At 41.1% G+C, this 25289-nt stretch overlaps 1 protein-coding gene across 1 annotated transcript in view; it reads right to left on the bottom strand.

Annotated features, from left to right (window-relative positions):
- Positions 1-25289, bottom strand: part of LOC139406453 (metabotropic glutamate receptor 8-like) — a 179875-nt gene that overhangs the window by 14060 nt on the left and 140526 nt on the right. Inside the window, exons 6-8 of the mRNA XM_071149057.1 lie at positions 14325-14525; positions 2358-2497; positions 1079-2014 (exon numbers count right to left, since the gene is read on the bottom strand). Of these exons, the coding sequence (XP_071005158.1) occupies positions 1079-2014; positions 2358-2497; positions 14325-14525 (1277 nt within the window). The remainder of the gene's footprint in view (positions 1-1078; positions 2015-2357; positions 2498-14324; positions 14526-25289) is intronic.

Below are 25289 nucleotides of genomic sequence, written 5' to 3'. Positions count from 1 at the left end.
AATTGAAAGTATTGCCATGGGATTTGCTAGGTCGTGATGTGTGGCATGACACTGACTGACAATGTGCATTGTAGGCCTAATCCTATAGATGGGTTAGCTGACAACGTCACGAAAACAATGAGCAGGCTTCAATGGGGCAGAAGTCTGTGTCGTTTGATTCTGGATGGCCAGACAGCTGGCAACAATGACAAGCTGCTGCCATGTGGGGAATCATAGGTGGCTCGTTTCAACTAGTTTTATCTTGTTTTTGATACCATGTCTTGTTTTGAGGTGTTTTCGCTGATGTCACGTCTATGCTAATATGACAAAAATTCAAAGTAGTTTACCAACAACTGTAACGATGTACTTGAGAGACAACAAGTGCTCATTATGCAAATGTAGTTTATGTTTTCAATAAACATTGGAGACAAAATATAGTTTACATGTTGTCAACTATCTAAGCCAACCCTGTCTGTTTTGCCCCCTAGTTGCGCATACGTCAGTTTTGTTGCTAAACAACCAACTCATCTATGCAATGACAAAATAGGCAATATGAAGATTGAGGGAGACGTTCCTCAGCTTATTTACAGATACCATTCTTCCCAAGTGTGACTGATAGCCGACGCACTTCCCCGCAAATCATATGCAGCGTTCTAATTGTAAAAATAGTCCAGAACAACCATATCATTAGCAATTTAATTACACATGTCATTACATGACCAACAGTCAGTGCAGAGAATGAAAGTGAGGGCAGTTAATTAAATTGAGTGGTTAGTCAACTCTAGGGGTCAAAATAATTACTGACCTTAAGTGAGAACACGACACAGACCACAGACTCTTTCCATTTTCTACCAACTCTTACCACCAAAGAGCCTCTGAGATTCACAGCATATTAGCCAATTACACTGTAGACCCCTCAAATTCAAATCTGGACCTTGAAGCCAGTTCTACTGCTTTTCTCATCCTTCCCCTCTAATCTTTGGACTGTTTTAGACATGGGACACCAAGTGGGTGCAATTCATTATCAGGTAGAACAGAAAACCAGCAGGCTCCGGACATGTAGGTGTATTAAATACGAACACAATCAAAACAGACTCACCCTTTCTGCCGACTGTGCCGTCCCAAAGAAGATGGGTATAAATGCTAACCAAATAATGCAGGTAGTGTACATAGTAAATCCAATAGGCTTGGCCTCGTTGAAGGTCTCTGGCACTCCCCTGGTCTTGATGGCATAAACAGTACATGTGACCATCAACAGGATACTGTATCCAAGCGAGCAGATGAGTGAGAGGTCTGAGATGTCACACTTGAGCACCCCGCGGGCGTTCTCAGGGTCCTGCGTGCGCTGCTCACCATAGTCCACTACCGTGTGTGGTGGGTCGGCGGCGAACCACACAAACACGCCCATTAACTGAACTGAGATCAGGCTGAAGGTGATGACCAGCTGGGAGGCCGGGGAGATGAACCGAGGTGGCGTCACAGCCTTCTTGCCCTGCTCGAAGATGCGGTGGATGCGGTTGGTTTTGGTAAGCAAAGCTGCATAGCTGAAGCACATCCCCAGGCCCAGGAAAATGCGCCTAAAGGAGCAAACGGCAACGTCAGGGGCTGCGATCATGGGGAAGGTGATAGCATAGCACAGGAAGATACCTGTGAGCAAAACATAGCTCATCTCCCGGCCCGAGGCTCGGACAATGGGTGTGTCGTGGTAACGCACAAAGGTGACAATGACGAAGGTGGTAGCCAGAATGCCCAGGACAGAGATAAATACTGGCAACACTGCCCAGGGAGAGTGCCACTCCAGCTTGATGATGGAGATAGGTTGGCACCCGGTGTGGTTCTGGTCAGGGCGTTGCTCATACGGGCACAGCTCACACATGAACTCACTGGCCTGGAAGTGGTAGCCCTCACAGCGCTCGCAGTGCCAGCAACATGGTACTCCCTTCACCACCTTCTTTCTCTCGCCCATCTTGCAGGGCAGGCTGCACACAGAGGCGGGCACAGAGGGGTCTCCACTGGTCCACTGCATGGCATCCATCTGAGGTGGGCAGAATATGACACTGATCTTAAAAATGGGCAAGAACTAAAAGAAGATGACTCAATGACATTGACTTAATTTATCAACATCATCATTGTTGTCATCATCATCATCATCATCATCCTCATTAAATTAAGTCAAATCTCTCTCTTTCAATATTGGCAAATTAGTGAAATTAATTGTATATGACAGTTTTTTTTACAGATATTGGAGAAAATGTGTCCCCATGGAAGTGAATGTTATTTTTAACAACATTCTTAAGACTCGGATACAATAACATTAGGCAGACAAAAAGCAGTAACATAACATTGAAGGAAAGTGGAGTAACGGCAATCATCCTTACATTTAGGTATAGCTGGTCGGTCCAGTGGCCGATGACCTTGTACTCTGCTGTTGATCTGTTGTTGATCTGGTACTGAAAGATGTCGTAGCGTCCTGGAGCATCGCCATTCTCATTAAATGTGACAGGAGTCCCAGCACTTCCTAAAAAACAGGAAGCCCACTGCAGTCAAAATTCTGTTTTTCCTGTGTATGTACAATAGGTGATGAAACTAACACTGAAGAAGTGTGAAGAAATGTGATCAGTGTTATTTCCTGATAGATGCTGGTTGAAAATACAATATACACAGGACCTTCTATTCAGCAGTTTTGCATGGGCGGTAGTTTCGGATTGTCTGATGACATCACCAGGCGGTAAATTGGTTAATAGACCAATAACAAAGAGAGTTCCAAATCTCTCTACCTATAACAGCTAGTTTTAAGTTTTCCCCTCCCCACTCAGACCACTCCCAAACAGTCCTTGCAAAATTCTGCTTGAGAAATATTGTTTTTGCAAAAAAAACGTGTCAATATTAATGGGAAACTATTACAGTAAGGTACTTCATTGTTAACAAGAAATGATTTGATATTGATATAAAATCGGCTGCATTGGGCCTTTTAACATTACTGAAAAATGTACATACATTTAGAGAAAATATGACTAAAACAATGAACTTGGCTGTTTGTGTTATCACAACATAACATAGCTTGAGTGTTTACAAGATGCTAAATCCTCTGCTTCATTTCTTTACCCATGGTTATGGTATTTAAATAGAAAAAAAAGATGGAGAAAATATTGCCATTGTTATAGTCAAGGCTCTCTCGAGATTGTTTTTCAGTGTACCTGTCACAGATACAGCCAAGAAAAATGGTTTAGCCGTCACTATTGACTACAATCTACACTGCCAAAGATCCAAATTCCTTTCAGGTAGCTAGCTATCTTGTCTCCCAGATGACCTGCCTACAGTAACACTGCTCATGTACCACCTCGTGTCCTTAAAACTTGCAAAATCCAACACAGTCAGGAAGGAAGTAGAGAGCATTATTAAAAATATACATCTCAAGAGAACCATGTATTATTACATTTTCTGCAGAGAAGTTGAGAGGATTGGGCCTGAAGTATCAGATAAAGAGATCTGACTCTCCAAAACACCACCCACAACCACATCATGCTTCCTGTGTCTGTCAGTGATAAATTAATCCATTGACACACTTTCCCACTGTGCGTACCTATCACCCTCTTGCCTTTGTGCGGTGGCTTGGCAGAGAGCTGCAAATGAAACAGGAAGAATAGGTCTGACTGTTTGGACATACACAGCACATCTATCTGCATCTCACTGCAATACACAGAAGTCTTAATTAGGCACAGGAGGAAATCCTCCAGTCTGAAGATATCCTCCTGTATTTTGGTGCCCTTTCAAGTTGGCACATAATTTAAAATAAATAAATGTTATGATAAAGATCACTAGATGAGATTTGTACATTTTCATTTGTATTTTAATGACTAATGAAGGTTAGAAAATTCATGAGGGATTGGCGGCATACAAACATTTGCAATAACCAAGAATCCACGGTGATACTGTATGTTACTGAAATACTCACAGTACAATTTTATAGACATACAGTGCCTTCAGAAAGTATTCACACCCCTTGACTTCTCCCAAAATTGTTTATGTTACAAGGTAGGATTAAAAATGGATTTAATTGTAATTTTTTGTCGACGATCTACACAAAACACTCAAAGTAATGTCAAAATGGAAGAAAAATTCTAACATTTTGGAAAATAAATTCTGACATATGTAAAACATGTATGAAAAATGAAACGCTCATATAGCTTGATAAGATAAGTATTCAACCCACTGAGTCAATACATGTTAGAATCATTGTTGGCAGAGATGTGTGTCTTTCTCAGTAAGTCTCTATGAGCTTTGCATTCCTGGATTGTACAATATTTGCACATTATTCTTTTAAAAATTCTTCAAGCTCTGTCCAGTTGCTTGTGATCATTACTAGACAGTAATTTTCAAGCCTTGCTATAGATTTTCAAGCAGATTTCATTCAGAATTGTAACTAGGCCACTCAGGAACATTGTAAGCAAACTGTTTTAGGTTTTTGTCTTGCTGAAAGCACAGGAGGTTGGTCGCACCTTCTTGGAGTGGATGGGCTCGTGGTCATGGCTGGAGAGGAATAGGTAGAATGGTATCAAAAACATAAATCACATGGTTTGATGCCATTCCATTCGCTCTGTTCCAGCCATTACTATTAGCTGTCCTCCCCTTAGAAGCCTCTAATAGCTGAAATGTGAATTTGTCTACCAGTGTCTGTTAAAAAGGGGACTGAACCAGGTTTTCCTCTTAGATTTTGCCTGTGCTTAGCTCTATTCTATTTCTTTTTATCCCAAAAATCTCCCTATGATGAAAAGCATACCCATAACATGATGCAGCCACCACCATGTGTGAAAATATGTAAGGGAGATACCTAGTCAGTTGTCCAACTGAATATATCTTCTGCATTTATCCCAACCCCTCTGAAATAGAGAGGTGTGGGGGGCTGCCTTAATCGACATCCACATCTTTGGCTCCGAAGGAACAGGGGGTTAACTGCCTTGCTCAGGGGCAGAACGACAGATTTTTACCTTGTCAGCTCAGGGATTCAATACAGCAACCTTCTGGTTACTGGCCCAACACTCTAACCACTAAGCTACCTGTCGCCCCAAGAGTGATACTTGGGGATATGTTTTGCTGGATTTGCCCCAAACATAATGCTTTGTATTGGACATAAAGTTAATTTCTTTGACACATTTATTTTGCAATTTTACTTTAGTGCCTTATTGAAACAGGATGCATGTTTAGAAATATTTGTATTCTGTACTGGCTTCCTTCTTTTCACTCTGTCAATTAGGTTAGTATTGTGGAGTAACTACAATGTTGTTGATCCATCCTCAGTTTATTCTTATCACAAAAATCATGTTTACATTATTATTGCACACAGAGTGAGTCCATGCAATTTATTATGTGACTTGCAAGAAATAAATCCTGAACTTATTTAGGATCACGGTAACAAAAGGGTTGAATACTTATTGACTCAAGACATTTCAGCTTTTCATTTTTTATTAATTTGTAAAAATGTATGTAAACATAATTCCACTTTGACATTATGGGGTATTGTGTGTAGGTTAGTGACACAAAATCTAAATTGAATCCATTTGAAATACAGGCAGTAACATAACAATGGGTGTGAATGCTTTCTGAAGCCACTGTATACCTATTCATCAACTTAGAGTAGACATTTAGCTGACTGATAAACCAGCAACAATTAGCTTGCTTTGCGTATCAGTGCATCTGACATGATATACTGTCATATCTGTTGTTCATCTATACTTTTGTCACATAGGTTCAAGTGATGCTACAGAATGGAACCACCTAGATTTAAACGATGACTGGTCCGTCTGACAATACCTCTGATCTGACTCGGTCAAAAACAACAACATTAATGCTCATTCTTAACCGTTCTGCATTCCAATCAGCGCTTTGATTGTAACAAACGTGACTACATTTTTTTATACTGCGACTCTGTGGCTCTTTACATAGATGATTAGATGGTTGGGCAATGCGTTGATTGAACCAATCCCAGACATAATCATGGGTTGACCCACTCTCAAGCTTCCAATTACCCACGCAGCCTACAAAGTAGATTCCTTTAGAAACCGAATCCAGAGCAACGGAATATAGTAATGAAAGAGCAGACACCCTCAGTAATTTATGATTACTGAGTGGGCGCAGGTTTTGATTATATCCAAGTCCTACCTTCTTCAACATGAATAAATGCATGGCAAATCGCATCTGCACAGCGATGAATCACCATACCATCCTCGGGATCCAGAGCCCCCCCAGCAAAATCATGTTGATATGAAGTAAAAATATTCCCAGAATATTTCTCGATAATGATGATGGTGCGGGGCTCTTGTACCAAATCAGTCTTGATGAATGATAAGATTGGAAATCAGCCCCAGTTACATGGTGACAACAGAGACACGGCAGAATGACAGCTTTCAACAGAATGTCAGACACTTGAAAGGTTTTCATGGGGCCAGATTAGTGCTCTCACATGGGATGCTCTCAAATTAAATCAAATCTTATTTGTCACATGCGTCGAATACAACAGGTGTAATCATTACCGTGAAATGCTTACTTACAAGCCCTTAACGATCCATTGTGACAGGCTGACCTGACCATTGACATATGCAAAAAGCCCCTCCAAAACACAAAACTGTGTTCCAAGCAGTGGCATGAGAATAATATGGATGATTGTGGATGATAGTGGATGACAGTGGATGATATGGATTATAGTGGATGACAGTGGATGATAGTGGATGACAGTAGATGACAGTGGATGATAGTGGATTATAGTGGATTATAGTGAATGACAGTGGATGATAGTTGATGACAGTGACCATAGTGGATGATACTGGATGATAGGGGATGATATGGATGACAAAAGAGTGAAGAATCCGCACATTGCTCTGATGCTGACAAAGTGTTTATTGGTAATGTTACATTTTTGCTATCAATGTACAGTGTCTTTGTATTTGGCATGGATGCAAATGAGCGCACCTCTCTTTCAGGGAGTTACTGTAAAAACTAAAACAAGCCATTGCATTAATCTCAAAGTAGATCTACCCGTGTTTCATTCATCTCAAAGTAGATCTACTGGCGTTTCATTAATCACAAAGTAGATCTACTGGCGTTTCATTCATCTCAATGTTGATCTACTACCGTTTCATTCATCTCAATGTAGATCTACTGGCATTTCATTAATCACAAAGTAGATCTACTGGCGTTTCATTCATCTCAATGTAGATCTACTACTGTTTCATTAATCACAAAGTAGATCTACTGGCATTTCATTCATCTCAATGTAGATCTACTGGCGTTTCATTAATCACAAAGTAGATCTACTGGCGTTTCATTCATCTCAATGTAGATCTACTACCGTTTCATTAATCACAAAGTAGATCTACTGTCATTTCATTCATCTCAATGTAGATCTACTGGCGTTTCATTAATCACAAAGTAGATCTACTGGCGTTTCATTCATCTCAATGTAGATCTACTGGCGTTTCATTAATCACAAAGTAGATCTACTGGCGTTTCATTCATCTCAATGTAGATCTACTGGCGTTTCATTCATCTCAATGTAGATCTACTGGCGTTTCATTCATCTCAAAGTAGATCTACTGGCGTTTCATTCATCTCAATGTAGATCTACTGGCGTTTCATTAATCACAAAGTAGATCTACTGGCGTTTCATTCATCTCAATGTAGATATACTGGTGTTTCATTCATCTCAAAGTAGATCTACTGGCGTTTCATTCATCTCAATGTAGATCTACTACCATTTCATTCATCTCAATGTAGATCTACTGGCGTTTCATTAATCACAAAGTAGATCTACTGGCGTTTCATTCATCTCAATGTAGATCTACTACCGTTTCATTAATCACAAAGTAGATCTACTGGCATTTCATTCATCTCAATGTAGATCTACTACCGTTTCATTCATCTCAATGTAGATCTACTGGCGTTTCATTCATCTCAAAGTAGATCTACTGGCGTTTCATTCATCTCAATGTAGATCTACTGGCGTTTCATTCATCTCACAGTAGATATACTGGTGTTTCATTCATCTCACAGTAAATCTACTGGCGTTTCATTCATCTCAAAGTAAATCTACTGGCGTTTCATTCATTACTGGCCACATACAAGGGTTTTATGTTCAAGATCAACCTTGGTATGGACCTTGAATTCAGCTTATCACCAATGCTCCTTTCTGCCTCAAGGAATCTCAATCCAGAAGGCCAAAAGCTTTTCTTTATGCATTAGGCTAGAAGCAACAGGAAGGAGAGCTTTTGTAAAAGGAATGCATTGACAGATGACATTGAACTGTAGGTGGGCTCGAGGATCTGTAAAAAAAAAAAAGTGCAGTAATTGCTTGTGAATTATATACTGTGTTATGCTTCATAAATGGGTTATTGTGACAAGGCCTGCCAAAATCATGTCAATCTGATTTGTGCAGTCTCGAGGCTACGGCAGATAGACTTTCCCTTTTACAAAACTATTCCGGATAGCACCGTATGAAAATAATATTTTTGATTGGTTGTTTTGTTTGTCAATAAAAAATATGGAGGAGTGCTATTGTACAGTAGGTCATGTAGAACTCTCTGACTCCGGAGACATGTCCACATTTCATTTACCTCTAATGGAGGCCAATGTCCACACATATTTAATTTCCTCTATTGGCAGTGCAATAAGTCATGGGAATGCCAATGTATATCTCCACTACAATTTCCCCCTTAAAGTGCCAACAGGGTCAAGTGTCTAATGGCAGCCCTGCTGTCAGCATGTGAGATCAGAATAGTCATTGTTTTATGTTCTATTAATTTAACGATTGCTATTGAATAGAACCCTGACTGAAGCGGCATTCTTTAGGACACTGACAGGCAGCAGACATTAGATCTGAAAAACAGCAGTGGGAGATTTTCTAGCTTATTACAATTCATCTCCCACTATTGATTGTTTCTTGACATCTCAGAGGGCTCAGGGTTGAGTCCTGCATGGGTCACTTTCTAATATATACAGTATCGGACCCAATGCAGGATTCTGGCTCAGGGGTGTGAGAGAGGAAATTCTGCAACAAGCTACATATGGTTTGCAACCTGTCAGTGAATTAATTTAATTGTTTGTTTGTTCGTTCATTCAAATATCAAAAGGAAGGAATAAATATTGTGACACAGTAGAAAGCCCCAAAACTTAAACTGGACCCTTATCACTGTTTAGTTAAAAGTCCATGTCCAAACTAATGGACGAAATCACCCTGATGACTATTCTATTTTTCGATGCTCTAGTAATCGTGTTCTAAACAAGACACAAAAGCCTTTATATTCTGATGGTTTTATCATAGTAAATGTTAGCATTAGAGGCAAATAGTCCTGTTTATGCTCATTCTCTATTAGCCTCCTGACACTAATCTAAAAATAAGCGTATGTATGAAGCCACTCAGGCGAATGGGAACGCGGTTGGGTTAGCAATTAGCCTCTGGCTATAGTCACAGTCACTGTCGAAGCGCTGCTCAAAGCTTGGACGTCTGATTCGGTACATTTCAAACTCTGTTTACGGGTAACCCCTACGCTTTGCTCCCAAAAACCAGTGTGGAGAAAAAAAAACTCTATTGATGCTCGTATGTGATGATGTGTGTGTGTTCATACGCTAAAGCACTCCTACAGTCTCAATCAAGCATTTCATACACAGGCAGGAACAGACTCACACATGCATGTGTGTTGGAATACTTTGTGTATTTCATAAGGTAAGGCACTCCTGTACACTCAATCATCTTGTCTTTAACCTTCCAATCTGCATTATTTCTTGAAAAGATTATTGTGCATAACATTCATCCTACACTTAGAATTGCAAATGCATGCATAACTTTTTCCTCTTTTTGTTGTCGTTACTTTTAATTGAATTCAATGATCAAGGCACACACAATATAGTGTTTCATCATCCAACACAGCACTGATGTGGGTTTGACTGAACACAGGCTTGCAATTTCTGTCCCGCAGTCATATTCATTGCTAATTCAATGTTTTTTTCTCCCAAAATAACACAGTGCAGTTCCACATTCATCAAGTTTGGCAGAGATATGAATCCCTTCAAGGTCTGAAGATTGTTAAGAAATCAACTGAAGCTTTACTAGTTCTGCATGCTTGCCGTAAAAAGCCAGTGAGAATGCCTATTCCCCTGCTCCATATTTCTCCCTAGCCCATTGCCGGAGAAGAAGATAGAATAATTATTCAGATCTGCCTCTCCCTCTCAGGTAGGGAGCTGGGAGGAGAGACGCTTGTGGATATATGAAAACTTACCCAACTGAGGTATTGAAATTTTGAGGCAGATCAAGGAAAAGCATGCAAAATAGCTACACATGAGGGGAAAGATGAGAGGAGTGAAGAGTGCTTTTTACGAGTTACTCACGCTGTTTCCATATGGACAGCCAAAGGAAAAAGATGTAGGAGTCAACACCTTCTGTTGTACGAATTACTTTTCATGTTCACTTGTTTTTCTAACATGATACAACACAGTATGGTCTTAGTTAAAGGACTGAGAAATATTACCAAACTTAGGTATGGCCTGTGTGCTGAAAGCATGGGCCTGTGTGCTGAAAGCATGGGCCTGTGTGCTGAAAGCATGGGCCTTTGTGCTGAAAGCATGGGCCTGTGTGCTGAAAGCATGGGCCTGTGTGCTGAAAGCATGGGCCTGTGTGCTGAAAGCATGGGCCTGTGTGCTGAAAGCATGGGCCTGTGTGCTGAAAGCATGGGCCTTTGTGCTGAAGGGACAGACCGCATTCTTGAAAAAACAGTTAAGTCTTTCTGCCTCTGTATGTGTGTCTACAGGGCCTGTGAAGTCTTTCTGCCTCTGTATGTGTGTCTACAGGGCCTGTGAAGTCGTTCTGCCTCTGTATGTGTGTCTACAGGGCCTGTGAAGTCTTTCTGCCTCTGTATGTGTGTCTACAGGGCCTGTGAAGTTTTTCTGCCTCTGTATGTGTGTCTACAGGGCCTGTGAAGTCTTTCTGCCTCTGTATGTGTGTCTACAGGGCCTGTGATGTCTTTCTGCCTCTGTATGTGTGTCTACAGGGCCTGGGAAGTCTTTCTGCCTCTGTATGTGTGTCTACAGGGCCTGTGAAGTATTTCTGCCTCTGTATGTGTGTCTACAGGGCCTGTGAAGTCTTTCTGCCTCTGTATGTGTGTCTACAGGGCCTGTGAAGTCTTTCTGCCTCTGTATGTGTGTCTACAGGGCCTGTGAAGTCTTTCTGCCTCTGTATGTGTGTCTACAGGGCCTGTGAAGTCTTTCTGCCTACAATACAGACGGTTGGCCAAGGTTGAATAGTCTACATAGAGTGATTAACTGACTCATTCAGCACCACGAGCATAAAGAAATCCATTTGAAAACCTTAACCTCAACGGAGTCAGAGCATGGGGAGATATGTGAAGTGTTATTTCTTTCTCCCTCTATCTAAGCAAGTCCATCTCGCCACACGCTTTGAAAAGGATGACAACCTTGTAAATTTATGCTGAAGTAACAGGCGAGAGATGAAGATGTGCCGGCTTTATCTACTGTAGTCTTTTATCACACCTATTCAAGAGGTACTCTGGTGTAGAATTACAAAAGTACTGGGCCAATGTTAAATTATTCACATTGTTATCTCACAACTCTGAACGTGAGCCGTCTTCGACTCTGCACATGTTCCGAGACAGGGACATATAAATGACTGTATGTTCTGAGCTGAAGAGAGAGGGGGACATATAAATGACAGTATGTTCTGAGCTGAAGAGAGAGGGGGACATATAAATGAGTGTATGTTCTGAGCTGAAGAGAGAGCGGGACATATAAATGACTGTATGTTCTGAACTGTATCTGTGAATTATCAGTCTAGCACACGTGATAAAAACACAATAGGAAGAGAAAGACAATCCTATCTGACAAATAGTTACTTTATGGTGAATTAACTATGTAGTTCTAAGTAATGAAATTAAGTATGAAACAATCTAAGCTTAGAAACAATTAAGAACATCAGAGTTAGATTGGTGATGTGTGGTTGTGCTGGTGGTGATAAATGCCTGATGTTATTCATCCCATTGATGAAGACGGCAGAGCTGAATCAGAAGTACTGAGCTTTTTCTTACCCCTTAAAGGCAAAAGACTCCCAATTATTTTTTCATTGGAGTTTGTTAGTGAAGAGTCAGACTATTGGGTCTTGAAGTGTCCCTAAAAGTAGTTTTTGACAGCCGTGGAGCTTATTAATCATGGATTCACTCTCTGAAGCAGTAATCCAAGCCATGGAAGTGACAAATAAGAATCAAACAATGAATTACAGACTGAAACAGATCGTGGGGGATCGAAGAAGGATGCCGGATTGGCGCACATTCAAAACATATGTTCTAACAAAGTGGATATTCATCAAATCAGCCATGATTGATATATTGTAACAGGCCCACAATGTGGTTACTAAAGTCAGATTTTGATATATTTGTCTGTTTTCATGTAGAACATTTAGAAGTTGTCCTTTTTCAGATTTTGAAGAAGTGATTGCTAAGTGCTAACTCCCATTTGTATGAGCTATTAGCATAGCTAGCATACAGAAATCAGTGGTGGTAGTCAAAGCTGTTTTTAGCTGTAATGCAGTTGATTGGTGATGATGACATAAACATATATTGGGGTTGACATCCATATAAGCATAATACTCCGATTTTTACCTCAACATAGTGTGAAAAACACAAATAAACAATATCCTAATTGTAGCCACATTTTTATGTGGGAAATGAGGAGATTTGGGATCTTTCCCCCACGCATTTCGATGGCATTTCCATTCTATTGGTCGAGTTCGATTGACCTCTTTACTGCATGTATAAGCCAACAATTATTGTGATACTGAATGAATACCAATTTGTTTTATTGAACCCGAGACAATACCCATGATAAGAATTAGAACACAGAGACTGTGTGAATCTCTAGTATAGCTGACAGAGATCTATCTATGGCTACCCTCAAAGAAGACCCATCTTGACCGATGACCAAGACTGTGAAAATAGGTAGAACAAACTGAGAGGAGAAACTGTACGAGTCAGAAGAAGAGAAGGAGAGTGGAGAGTGAAGAGAGAAGAGCAGAGGATGAGAGTGAAGAGAGAAGAGCAGAGGAGGAGAGTGAAGAGAGAAGAGCATAGGAGGAGAGTGAAGAGAGAAGAGCAGAGGAGAGTGAAGAGAGAAGAGCAGAGGAGGAGAGTGAAGAGAGAAGGGGCAGAGGAGGAGAGTGGAGAGAGAAGGGGCAGAGGAGGAGAGTGAAGAGAGAAGAGCAGAGGAGGAGAGTGAAGAGAGAAGAGCAGAGGAGAGTGAAGAGAGAAGAGCAGAGGAGGAGAGTGGAGAGAGAAGGGGCAGAGGAGGAGAGTGAAGAGAGAAGAGAAGAGGAGGAGAGTGAAGAGGGGAGTGAAGAGAGAAGAGCAGAGGAGGAGAGTGAAGAGAGAAGAGCAGAGGAGAGTGAAGAGAGAAGAGCAGAGGAGGAGAGTGGAGAGAAGGGGCAGAGGAGGAGAGTGGAGAGAGAAGGGGCAGAGGAGGAGAGTGAAGAGAGAAGAGCAGAGGAGGAGAGTGAAGAGAGAAGAGCACAGGAGGAGAGTGAAGAGAGAAGAGCAGAGGAGAGTGAAGAGAGAAGAGCAGAGGAGGAGAGTGGAGAGAGAAGGGGCAGAGGAGGAGAGTGAAGAGAGAAGAGCAGAGGAGGAGAGTGAAGAGGGGCGGCAGGTAGCCTCGATCTAGGTTGCTAGATCGAATCCCCGAGCTGACAAGGTAAAAATCTGTCGTTCTGCCCCTGAACAAGGCAGTTAACCCACTGTTCCTAGGCCGTCATTGAAAATAAGAATTTGTTCTTGACTGACTTGCCTAGTTAAATAAAGAAGAGGAGAGGGCATTTTATTAGGAGAGGGCATTTTATTAGGAGTGGGCATTTTATTAGTGTTTTGGTTAATCATGTCACATGACCTGGATCTTACGCTTTATTTTAGTAAGCCTTTTCCAGAAATGAGAATTAGACAAACAATTAAAGCAATTGCCTGAGGATGGTGCTGGATAATTTGATGAAAAAGTAAGGTCATGTGACATGATTAACCAAAACACAGTATTGGAGAAATGAAGAGGTCAAGGCTGAGAGATGAATAAATGATCAGGTGCTTGAGGAGGGGGAATTGCAGTAATGAAGGAAGTGTCTGTAGAGGGTATAACGACAATGAAACAGAAACAAAAGAGTGAGACAATAATGGAAATGTAGGGGAAGGTTCCATAACAATCATATGGTAATGTAATGAGGAAGAATGAAAGTTGGAAAAGTGTATGCCACATGATGATGATGAGGAAGATGATAACAGTGATGGTGATGATGTGTTGAAAAGGGTCCTTACCATTGAAGTTTACCGCCCTGATGAAGGTCAGTAGCTCCTTGCCGTCAATGTTGGCCATGCGTGGACACAGGCCTGGGTACCCTGAGCAGAGCTCGCGGTGCATTCGGTGTAGGGCGTGAGCCATGGCATATACAGCATCCATCACAAACTGTACCTTCCCCTCCTGTTCATAGGTTGAGTCACGGCCCACCTTCTCCAGTCCTGGACAAGAGAAGAACAACAGTAAGATAAATGCCGCTGTTCAATAGACAGTTCTGTCGTTGACTGTCAAAGTGTTCGGCAGTTGTACTGAGTAGGTGTGAATTGAAGAATAAGGCAGTCAATACTTAAGACTCCCACGTTCGTGATCTATTCAATATGAATATCCCTGACTTTTTCACACAGTCCTTGTATGAATGACTACATCTCACAGTTTAATATAACATGTCACAATACATACATCTCACAATGTAACTGTCAACCATTTTCACTTTAGGCACATGCAGACAGCACTAGCATTTCAAATAACCTTTTGTATCCTACTGCATGTATGCTTGTAATTAAGAGGACGTCGGAAACCACTGGAAACAAAATAATTCACCTTTTTTGATTACATTGATTTCAATTCCCATTCCCTACAAGCAGCAGTTATGTAATGTACATGACCCACTGCAGATCATTATGTTTCAGGTGTCTACTAGTGAATAGAATAGGGGGGAAAAAACAGCCATTGTTATGTTTCTCAAACTTTCCTTCAGATTCCTCTGGCAACAAACAGAGAAAATAAGTTTAAAGAAAGTGTGTGGTGAACTATCTGGTCGAGCAAGCCCTCGTTCAAGGATCTTGACATCTTTGCATTAATAGGCCCTTGTAAATGAAATTCAATGACATTTGATAGCAGCTCTTGGTGTGACAGATCTGTCTGAAAGGGAGGCATTTGGCACAGCAGGAAAGACTGATTACTTGTCTGTAGACCCAGCATGATTGGAGCATGACTTGCACAGTTCATACTCAAATTGAAAGATGTTGCTGCTCAGTAGTCACGATAGTAGGTAAGGGCCAGTATTTCCTTGTCATAAGAAAACTATGTGGCATGTCAGATGTGAAGACGTATTCAAATGTACATTTAATCATGACTCCCTGACAGCAAGGTGTGGGGCAGTTGTTCAGTTTACTAAACATGCTGTATCAGACAAATAGGGTTTGGACAAAGTCCATATTTTCCAGAACTGTTTTGATGCGCTATAACTTACTTCTGTAGGAAACTTTGTTTTGTAGGAAACTTAGTTCTATATGAATCAGTATGCACATACTGAACTTGCACTGTCCAAGTTTGCTAATCATTAGTTTGCCTTGAGGGAATTACTCCAGAACACCTGAATCATTAGTACTAATCTACAAGTATGAGCAATTTGAGACATTTGCAAATTACCCTGGAAAATGAAAAAGTCTACATAATATATCACACTGCTGCTCTAAAGAATGGGTCTCACATAAAAAAACGATGAAAGATGATTTCGCATTACACAAGAGGGGCTAACTCGGAACTTCATAAAACAGAATCACAATCGTACAGCACCAGCAAAACAAAGTTCATAAAACAGATTCCCCATCGTACAGCACCAGCAAAACAAACTTCATAAAACAGAATCACAATCGTACAGCACCAGCAAAACAAACTTCATAAAACAGAATCCCCATCGTACAGCACCAGCAAAACGAACTTCATAAAACAGAATCCCCATCGCACAGCACCAGTAAAACGTAAGCTTTATTCTAGGACACAGTTCACTAGACGAAGAGAAAACCTCACAGGGTGTATTTGCCTCTGTGTGTTTGGTAACGAGGCTAGCCGATAGTACACGGGAGATGAAATCCCTTTATCGTATTGAATAATGTGCGGCAATACACAGACAACTTAATCACGGGTTCTGACGTTTCAATTAAACATCACTTACAAGGACACATTTAATTCCCTCTCAACATGACTGACTAGTTTCTGTTTCCCATTTTCTCTCATGCACAGGGGGGCATCACTATGTTTCAAATAGATTAGAAAATTAGATAAATGACAAACTAATTACAGAGATAGTCTTGTGTGATGAGATTAATCGAGGAAAAGACCAACAACTCCAACGTCAAGGCATATACGACACGTCTGGTCTGACAAGCCTGAACATTACATGAATAGCTTATCATTATACTCCCCATTGTTTATTGCTAACGTCAGAAATGTGTCAACGCGGCAATAATAATGATATGCTTCTAAGTCTGGCCTTGTCCTGCAAGATTTCACTTTGTTATAGAATACACAGACAAACTAAGCAGACAAAATTGTAGGAAACATGCCCAGCCTTCATTAGTATGCACTAATCTCAACTCAAAAGGATAGAATTCTAGTCATGTACTTCTCATTACTAGAAATGAAACCAACTGCACCCCCACCTACTGTAGGTATATAGGTATATCTAGGATATAATTGACCAACTAGCCAGGTTGGGAAGAAACTTGAATTGAAAAAACAGTGAAGCTGAGTGAGATAGCATCTAAACCTGGCAGAAGGTGGAGTTAAAGGGTTGCAGCCATGCTCAGTCTGTGGCAAATCAATCGGTGAGACAGCAGCCTACCAAACAGGCTAAATGGCTATCCACACCAAGGCCGATAACTATAACGAGAGCTATAATGATCAATTATACATAACTATAAAATGTCAGCGAGCATCCACACTAGAGGAAAGTTTATCGTGTATCGTTCTACAGTAGCCTACATCTGTCAATCAAAGCATCCTACTGCACACTGTAGGGATGTTAATAAGGCAGTAATATAGACCATTCAGTGCTTCAGGGTGTGTTCAATGTCATAGTGACAATTGGCAATAATATTTCAATGTACAGTTGAAGTCGGAAGTTCACATACACCTTAGCCAAATACATTTAAACTCTGTTTTTCACAATTCCTGACATTTAATCCTAGTAAAAATTCCCTGTCTTAGGTCAGGTAGGATCACCACTTTATTTTAAGAATGTGAAATGTCAGAATAAATAGTAGAGTGAATGATTTATTTCAGCTTTTATTTCTTTCATCATTCCCAGTGGGTCAGAAGTTTACATACACTCAATTAGTACTTGGTAGCATTGTCTTTAAATTGTTTAATAACTTGGGTTAAATGTTTCGGGTAGCCTTCCACAAACTTCCCACAATAAGTTGGGTGAATTTTGGCCCATTCCACCTGACAGAGCTAGTGTAACTGAGTCAGGTTTGTAGACCTCCTTGCTCGCACATGCTTTTTCAATTCTGCCCACAAATTGTCTATAGGATTGAGGTCAGGGCTTTGTGATGGCCACTCCAGTACCTTGACTTTGTTGTCCTTAATTTTGCCACAACTTTGGAAGTATGCTTGGCGTCATTGTCCGCTTGGAAGACCCATTTGCGACCAAGCCTTAACTTCCTGACTGATGTCTTGAGATGTTGCTTCAATATATCCATATAATTTTCTTTCCTCATGATGCCATCTATTTTGTGAAGTGCACCAGTCCCTCCTGCAGCAAAGCACCCCCACAACATGATGCCCCCACCCCTGTGATTCATAGTTGGGATGGTGTTCTTCAGCTTGCAAGCCTCCCCCTTTTTCCTCCAAACATAACGTTGGTCATTATGGCCAAACAGTTCTATTTTTGTTTAATCAGAACAGATGATATTTCTCCAGTACGATCTTTGTCCCCATGTGCAGTTGCAAACCGTAGTCTGGCATTTTTTATGGCGGTTTTGGAGCAGTGGTTTCTTCCTTGCTGAGCGGCCTTCCAGGTAATGTCGATATAGGACCAGTTTTACTGTGGATATAGATACTTTTGTATCTGTTTCCTCCAGCATCTTCACAAGGTCCTTTGCTGTTGTTCTGGGATTGATTTGCACTTTTCATACCAAAGTACGTTCATCTCTAGGAGACAGAACGTGTCTCCTTTCTGAGCGGTATGATGGCTGCGTGGTCCCATGGTGTTTATACTTGCGTAATATTGTTTGTACAGATGAATGTGGTACCTTAAGGCATTTGGAAATTACTCCCAAGGATGAACCAGACTTGTGGAGGTCTACAATTTTTTTCTGAGGTCTTTCTTTTCTTTTGATTTCCCCATAATGTCAAGCAAAGAGGCACGGAGTTTGAAGGAAGCTCTTGAAATACATTCACATGTACACCTCCAATTGACTCAAATGATGTCAATTAGCCAATCAGAAGCTTGTAAAGCCATGACATCATTTTCTGGAATTTTCCAAGCTGTTTAAAGGCACAGTCACCCTTGTGTATGGAAACTTCTGACCCACTGGAATTGTGATACAGTGAATTATAAGTGAAATAATCTGTCGGTTAACAATTGTTGGAAAAATGACTTGTGTCATGCACAAAGTAGATGTCCTAACCGACTTGCCAAAACTATAGTTTGTTAAAAAGAAATTTGTGGAGTGGTTGAAAAACGGGTTTTAAGGACTCCAACCTAAGTCTATGCAAACTTGCCTTACCCTGTCACTTGTCTGCAAACTATTGTCTAGGCTGTAAAATGTAGGCTAATTTGAATAAAAGCTCAAACGTCCTGTTTTGAATGCATGTTTCATGCCAAAATAACTGCATACAGCCTAGGCCTGATTATGCAACCACTCTGATGTATTCTGATGCATTCTGATGTATTCTCGACAGTTTACAAGGTCCAGAAAGGTATTAACAGGACTCTCAGATGCTGTATTTTGCCAGGATGTATCAGCGTTAACAGAAGCCCACACTGAGATGTTCTCTCTGTCATGGATCATCAGTCTCCCAAGTCGTCCTATAATTAATATGGCTGCCATTATTCTCACATGCCCAGTTATTTAGGAAAACTTCCCTCCTCTCCCCTCCGAGAGGATTTTCCTTGCGTACCTAGAACCTAGAACACTTCAATCAAACTAGTTTTTGATTGGTTGTTGACGTTGTATTGTTGGGGGGAAAGGGAAAAGGATGCTCTGAATGTGATCCTAACGATAACTACTGTTATCATTCTCCACGTCGTGTGGGCGCTGCTGTTCACTTGAATAGAACAACTTTTATTTTATTTTTTGTAGTGTTCTAGCTATCGTTATAATTATTGTCCTTGTTGTGGATGGCCCTTAAGGCAGTGTTCAGCTTTTACTCAAAGCAATGTCTTCATTTTTCCTGATTAAGGTTGATGAGCTGTTGAGGTTAGAGTCATTATGAGTGAGCAGAGCAGCCACTGTGAGTACGCACACAGACCATAATTAAAAAACATTTGTTGTGAAAAATGGAAAACTATTGAGCACAAAGCGAGAGTCTACACCTCAACTGACCTCTCTATCTAATGCAAAATTGTCCTGAAACAATGTAATCAAGATAACACATCACTGCTCATCACTGAGCATTGTCACTGGGTTGTGGAGCAACTTTTAAGATGATGTGAAGTTCACTCATTGCCACAGTCATTCACTTTCAAAATAAATCTATATTCTTATCTGGTCAGGATTTACCGGTAGCTAGTATACGCAAGGCAACAACATGTTGCATGAAATAGATGTTTCAGTTGTCATTCTCTGGGTCAGAATGGAGAATGTGTCCTTTGGATGATTTGACCGAGGAACTAGGAGTGTAATATGATCTACTAATAATGGACATACAAATTTGGCCTAATCATTGAGAGAGGGGTCCAATTACTGAGCAGCCCATATGGCATGCCTGAGTGACACGGTTATGTTCTGATAAATCATTCCATTCACATGGGCTATGCCAATGACTTTCTATTTTCCCTCATTAAAAAATGTGATGTTTAGAAAGACTTTAAACTAACAAGCGTGCAATTACACGCTGGCCTAGACACTTTCGCTGCCACACACGTTTCTATTTGACATGTGTCTATTTGACATGTGTCTATTTGACATGTGTCTATTTGAATTACAGCAGCCAACTACGACAGCTGAGAAGGAAGATGGGAGTTGATTGGGGTTTTCATTTTTGTGTCTGCATAGCTAATTTATACATTTCCAATTAACAATATATGCAAATCAGGCAGGGTATTTGCATATCCGGGTCAGATCACGCATTTTTTGGCAATGAGGAAGCAGCCCTAAGGAATTTGGCAGGACACTGGCACGACACTAAGCTTCTGTCCCCCTAATAAATATTCTGAAACTACCGGCACAAGTTATTTTCCGCTCTTATCTGGGTTCATTGTTTTTACGACTGCACTCTGTCCAAGATGTTGGGGCTAGATCAGAGATGTCCACTGCAGACGATCCATTTCCCACAACTGACCGTCTTACTTTACTGAGTGCCTATACAAGACCTAGAAAAAATGTCAACGTAAGGGTATCCATTCCAAAGCATTAAAAACCCTATCATTCTGTCCAATCCACTGCATGTAGACTGTTAATATCCAGTATAAGGCAGGCTGACCAGGACTATCTCCTCAAAGATATTGGCATCTGGCAGAACCTCTAAACATCACTACATTTCTTATGCTCTTCACTATTATAAACTATTTCGCTCCTGCTTCGCCATCACTTTCAAAGGAGAATGTCAAAGTGGGCCTTTGATACTAATGGCAACCTTGGGAAGATGTTTGGCGGAAGATAACACAGCCATTTAAGACTTTGAAGAAAACCCTGAACAAAAAGTGTCCTTTCCAAAAGGTGCTGTGCTCTTAGCCTCCATCTTCAGCCTCCAAAAGAAGGCGACTCCTCCCCTGACTTTCAGTCTGCTTTCAAATCAAGAAGCCAGGGCATTAGAGAGGGAAGAGTTTTGTCAAGATCGCGTTTGATCGGGATATGTTTGGAATCAAGCACATTAGAGTGCAAAAGATGTCTCATCAAATGGGCAGGATGAAACAGATGCCAAGATTAAGCTTTCATGTGACTCCAAACCTCTTTCAGGGAATTTCTGAAGTATTATGTATTATGAATCTTTGAAGGGGAATTGAACAGTAGCAACCGTTTTGAAAAGAGGAGACAAATGGGTTACTTTGCTCAGCTGAGGTAAAGTGCAAGAAAGCAGAAGTCTGTAATCAAATATTTATAATCTAAGTCAAATTGACATCAGCCTGCTCTCTTTGTCTTAGGGCAGTCTGCACTGATTCAGGTCCTGTAGGTTGAACCTCTTACCAGTCTTGTTCATGGTTACTTTTCTATGCTTACTTATTGGTTAAAAAATGAGAGTGTGTAAGTATACTGCAAAAAGTAACTCATTCTTTTTGGGGAAATTAAGAAGTGGTTGTGCCGTGAACATTTCAAGCTCAAGTGTGTCTGTTGCGTAATAGGGAAAGTAAAACTGAAAGATGTGAGACGTGTTGGACACTTGTTACTGTAAATAGTAAGCCTACCTGTATTTATGGAATATTTAATTGTTTCTTTTGACTATGAGCTCATTACTAGCCAGTGGAAAAGATTATGACATTCACAGTAGGGACAAAGTTGGGGAGGAGGAGAAAAACTATCTTCAGTAATTGCATTGATTTCCTCATTCAGTTTCATTTGCTTGGGTGGGTGGTAGGAGGGTATAATTAAGTTATTGGATTGCTTTTAAAAAAGGGACACACTTATCTGGTGGGAAATGTGGTGCTTAGATGTACGGACTGTAAACATGTCTACAGCTCAACAGAGTCACACTGACAATATCACCTAGGGCGCTCAAATGGCATGATGGAATGCAGACACTGTGCCCTCTGACCTCGGGTCGTTGTGTCTGTAAGATATTTCATTATCTTAATTAATTACAATTAATGACTGTGGCCCTGCAAGACCACCCCCATAGAGCATGTTCTAATTTTTCCTCAAGTGATTCTCAAATGGGGTGTTTACACCTAACTTACTGTGATTTATAGACCAAATGGGGTGTTTACCCCTAACTTGCTGTGATTTATAGACCAAATGGTGTGTTCACCCCTAACTTGCTGTGATTTATAGACCAAATGGTGTGTTCACCCCTAACTTACTGTGATTTATAGACCAAATGGGGTGTTTACCCCTAACTTGCTGTGATTTATAGACCAAATGGTGTGTTCACCCCTAACTTGCTGTGATTTATAGACCAAATGGTGTGTTCACCCCTAACTTACTGTGATTTATAGACCAAATGGGGTGTTTACCCCTAATTTGCTGTGATTTATAGACCAAATGGGGTGTTTACCCCTAATTTGCTGTGATTTATAGACCAAATGGTGTGTTTACCCCTAACTTGCTGTGATTTATAGACCAAATGGTGTGTTCACCCCTAATTTGCTGTGATTTATAGACCAAATGGGGTGTTTACCCCTAATTTGCTGTGATTTATAGACCAAATGGGGTGTTTACCCCTAACTTACTGTGATTTATAGACCAAATGGGGTGTTTACCCCTAACATACTGTGATTTATAGACCAAAAGGGGTGTTTACACCTAACTTACTGTGATTTATAGACCAAATGGGGTGTTTACCCATAACATACTGTGATTTATAGACCAAATGGGGTGTTTACCCATAACTTACTGTGATTTATAGACCAAATGGGGTGTTTACCCATAACTTACTGTGATTCAAATCAAATCAAATTTTATTTGTCACATACACGTGGTAGAGATGCGAGTGTAGCGAAATGCTGATTCATAGACCAAATGGGGTGTTTACCCCTAACTTACTGTGATGTATCGACCAAATGGGGCGTTTACCCCTAACTTACTGTGATTTCTAGACCATTGTTACTTTACAACCTTATTCTAAAATTGATTAAATAATTCCCCCCCCCCTCATCAATCTACACACAATACCCTATGCAATATTACATTTAAATAAGGATTCAGACCCTTTACTCAGTACTTTGTTGAAGCACAGTTGGTAGCGATTACAGCCTCGAGTCTTCTTGGGTATGACGTTACAAGCTTGGCACACCTGTATTTGGGGAGTTTGTCCAATTCTTCTCTGCAGATCTTCTCAAGCTCTGTCAAGTCTCTCCAGAGATGTTTGATCGGGTTCAAGTCCAGGCTCTGGCTGGGACACTCAAAGACATTTAGAGACTTGTCCCGAAGCCACTCCTGCATTGTCTTGGCTGTGTGCTTAGGGTCGTTGTCTGTTGGAAGGTGAAACTTTACCCCAGTATGAGGTATTCACGGATCTTTGCTCTGTTTATCTTTCCCTCCGTGCCATTGAAAAACATCCCCACAGCATGATGCTGCCACCGCCATGCTTCACCCTAGGGATGGTATTGGCCAGGTGGTGAGCGGTGCCTAGTTTCCTCCAGATGTGATGCTTGGCATTCAGGAAAATAGTTCAATCTTGGTTTCATCAGACCAGAGAATCTTATTTCTCATGGTCTTAGAGTCCTTTAGGTGCCTTTTGGCAAACTACAAGCAGGCTGTCATCTGCCTTTTACTGAGAAGTGGCTTCCGTCTGGCCACTCTACCATCAAGGACAGATTGGTGGGGTGCTGCAGAGATGGTTGTCCTGGAATGTTCTTCCATCCCCACACATGAACTCTGGAGCTCTGTCAGAGTGGCCATCGGATTCTTGGTCGCCTCCCTGACCAGGGCCCTTCTACCCCAATTGCTCAGTTTGGCCGGGCGGAGTCTTGGTGGTTCCAATCTTCTTCCATTTAAGAATGATGGAGGCCACTGTGTTTTTGGGGACCTTCAATGCTGCAGAACATTTTTGGTACCCTTCCCCAGATCTGTGCCCTGACACAGTCTTGTCTCGGAGCTCTACAGACAATTCCTTCAACCTTATGGCTTGGTTTTTGCTCTGACATGCACTGTCAACTGTGGGACCTTAAATAGACAGGTGTGTTTCTTTCCAAATCAAGTCCAATTAATTGAATTGACCACAGGTGGACTCCAATCAAGTTGTAGAAACATCTCAAGGATGATCAATGGAAACAGGATGCACCTGTTCAATTTTGAGTTTCAGAAAAAGAGTCTGAATACTTTTTAAAATAATTGATTTCTGTTTTTTATTTTTAACACATTGGCTAACATTTCTAAAAACCTGTTTTCGCTTTGTCATTATGGGATATTGTGTGTAGATAGATTTTTATTTAATACATTTTAGAAGAAGGCTGTATCTAAATGTGGGGAAAGGGGTCTGAATACTTTCCGAATGCACTCGATGCGAATTCATTTTTGATTCCCTCTCCTCCACTACAAAAGATAAGTGCCCACAGAGTATTCAATGTCATCATCACTGCAAGATACTGTCAAACTGAGTAAAAGAGGTACTAAATTATGAGCAACAGCAATTACCATCTAACAGTGCACTTAACATACCTGACCTACTTGACACACACACACACACACACACACACACACACACACACACACACACACACACACACACACACACACGGAACAAAACAACTTATTTTCGCCTCTGAAGCGACCCATTAGTTCTGCATTATATCACATTGCAGTGGATTGTGTACCACCTTTTAGAGCATAAGTGTGTGTTGATTCCGAAACTCCTTTGCTGTGACTCTTCTCATTTCCCACTGGAGAACAGCTCTTTTACAGGGACTTCTATGGCTTCTGTTCTGTATTTGTTGCCTCGAGGCTGGAGAAACAATACAGCTGTTACACAAGTGCTATTAAGTGTGTGTTCGTGACTGAACATTCTGCCTCAGGGTATCTGTTTCTCTGGCGTTTCCCGGTGGCCAATAGAGGTTGGCTGGAAGTGGGTGGCGGCTAGGCGGGTGGCCCAACATAATAGCGTAGGGGAAACACTCCATGGTTAACTGCATAAGAAGCAAGTGGGTACATCTGTGGTTGTGTAATGGCACTTTACATTACAGTATGGTTAAACTTTGAAGCTCATTTATGCTTGATCCAGCATTGCTGGAGGAAGCTCCGTACAGAGGGTGTGATGTAATTGTGGCGCCTCCGGAGGCTTGCGGAGGCCAAATCAACTCCCAAATTTTGCAACAATGCGGAGCGCTCCGTAGAGCTCCACAATGACATGTTTGGTTGACGGTAGGTGGAGGTGGGAGGTCC

The sequence above is a fragment of the Oncorhynchus clarkii genome, chromosome 4 (genome assembly GCF_045791955.1).
Source record: "Oncorhynchus clarkii lewisi isolate Uvic-CL-2024 chromosome 4, UVic_Ocla_1.0, whole genome shotgun sequence".
Lineage (NCBI taxonomy): Eukaryota > Metazoa > Chordata > Actinopteri > Salmoniformes > Salmonidae > Oncorhynchus > Oncorhynchus clarkii.
This window is presented reverse-complemented; position numbering and strand designations above follow the sequence as displayed.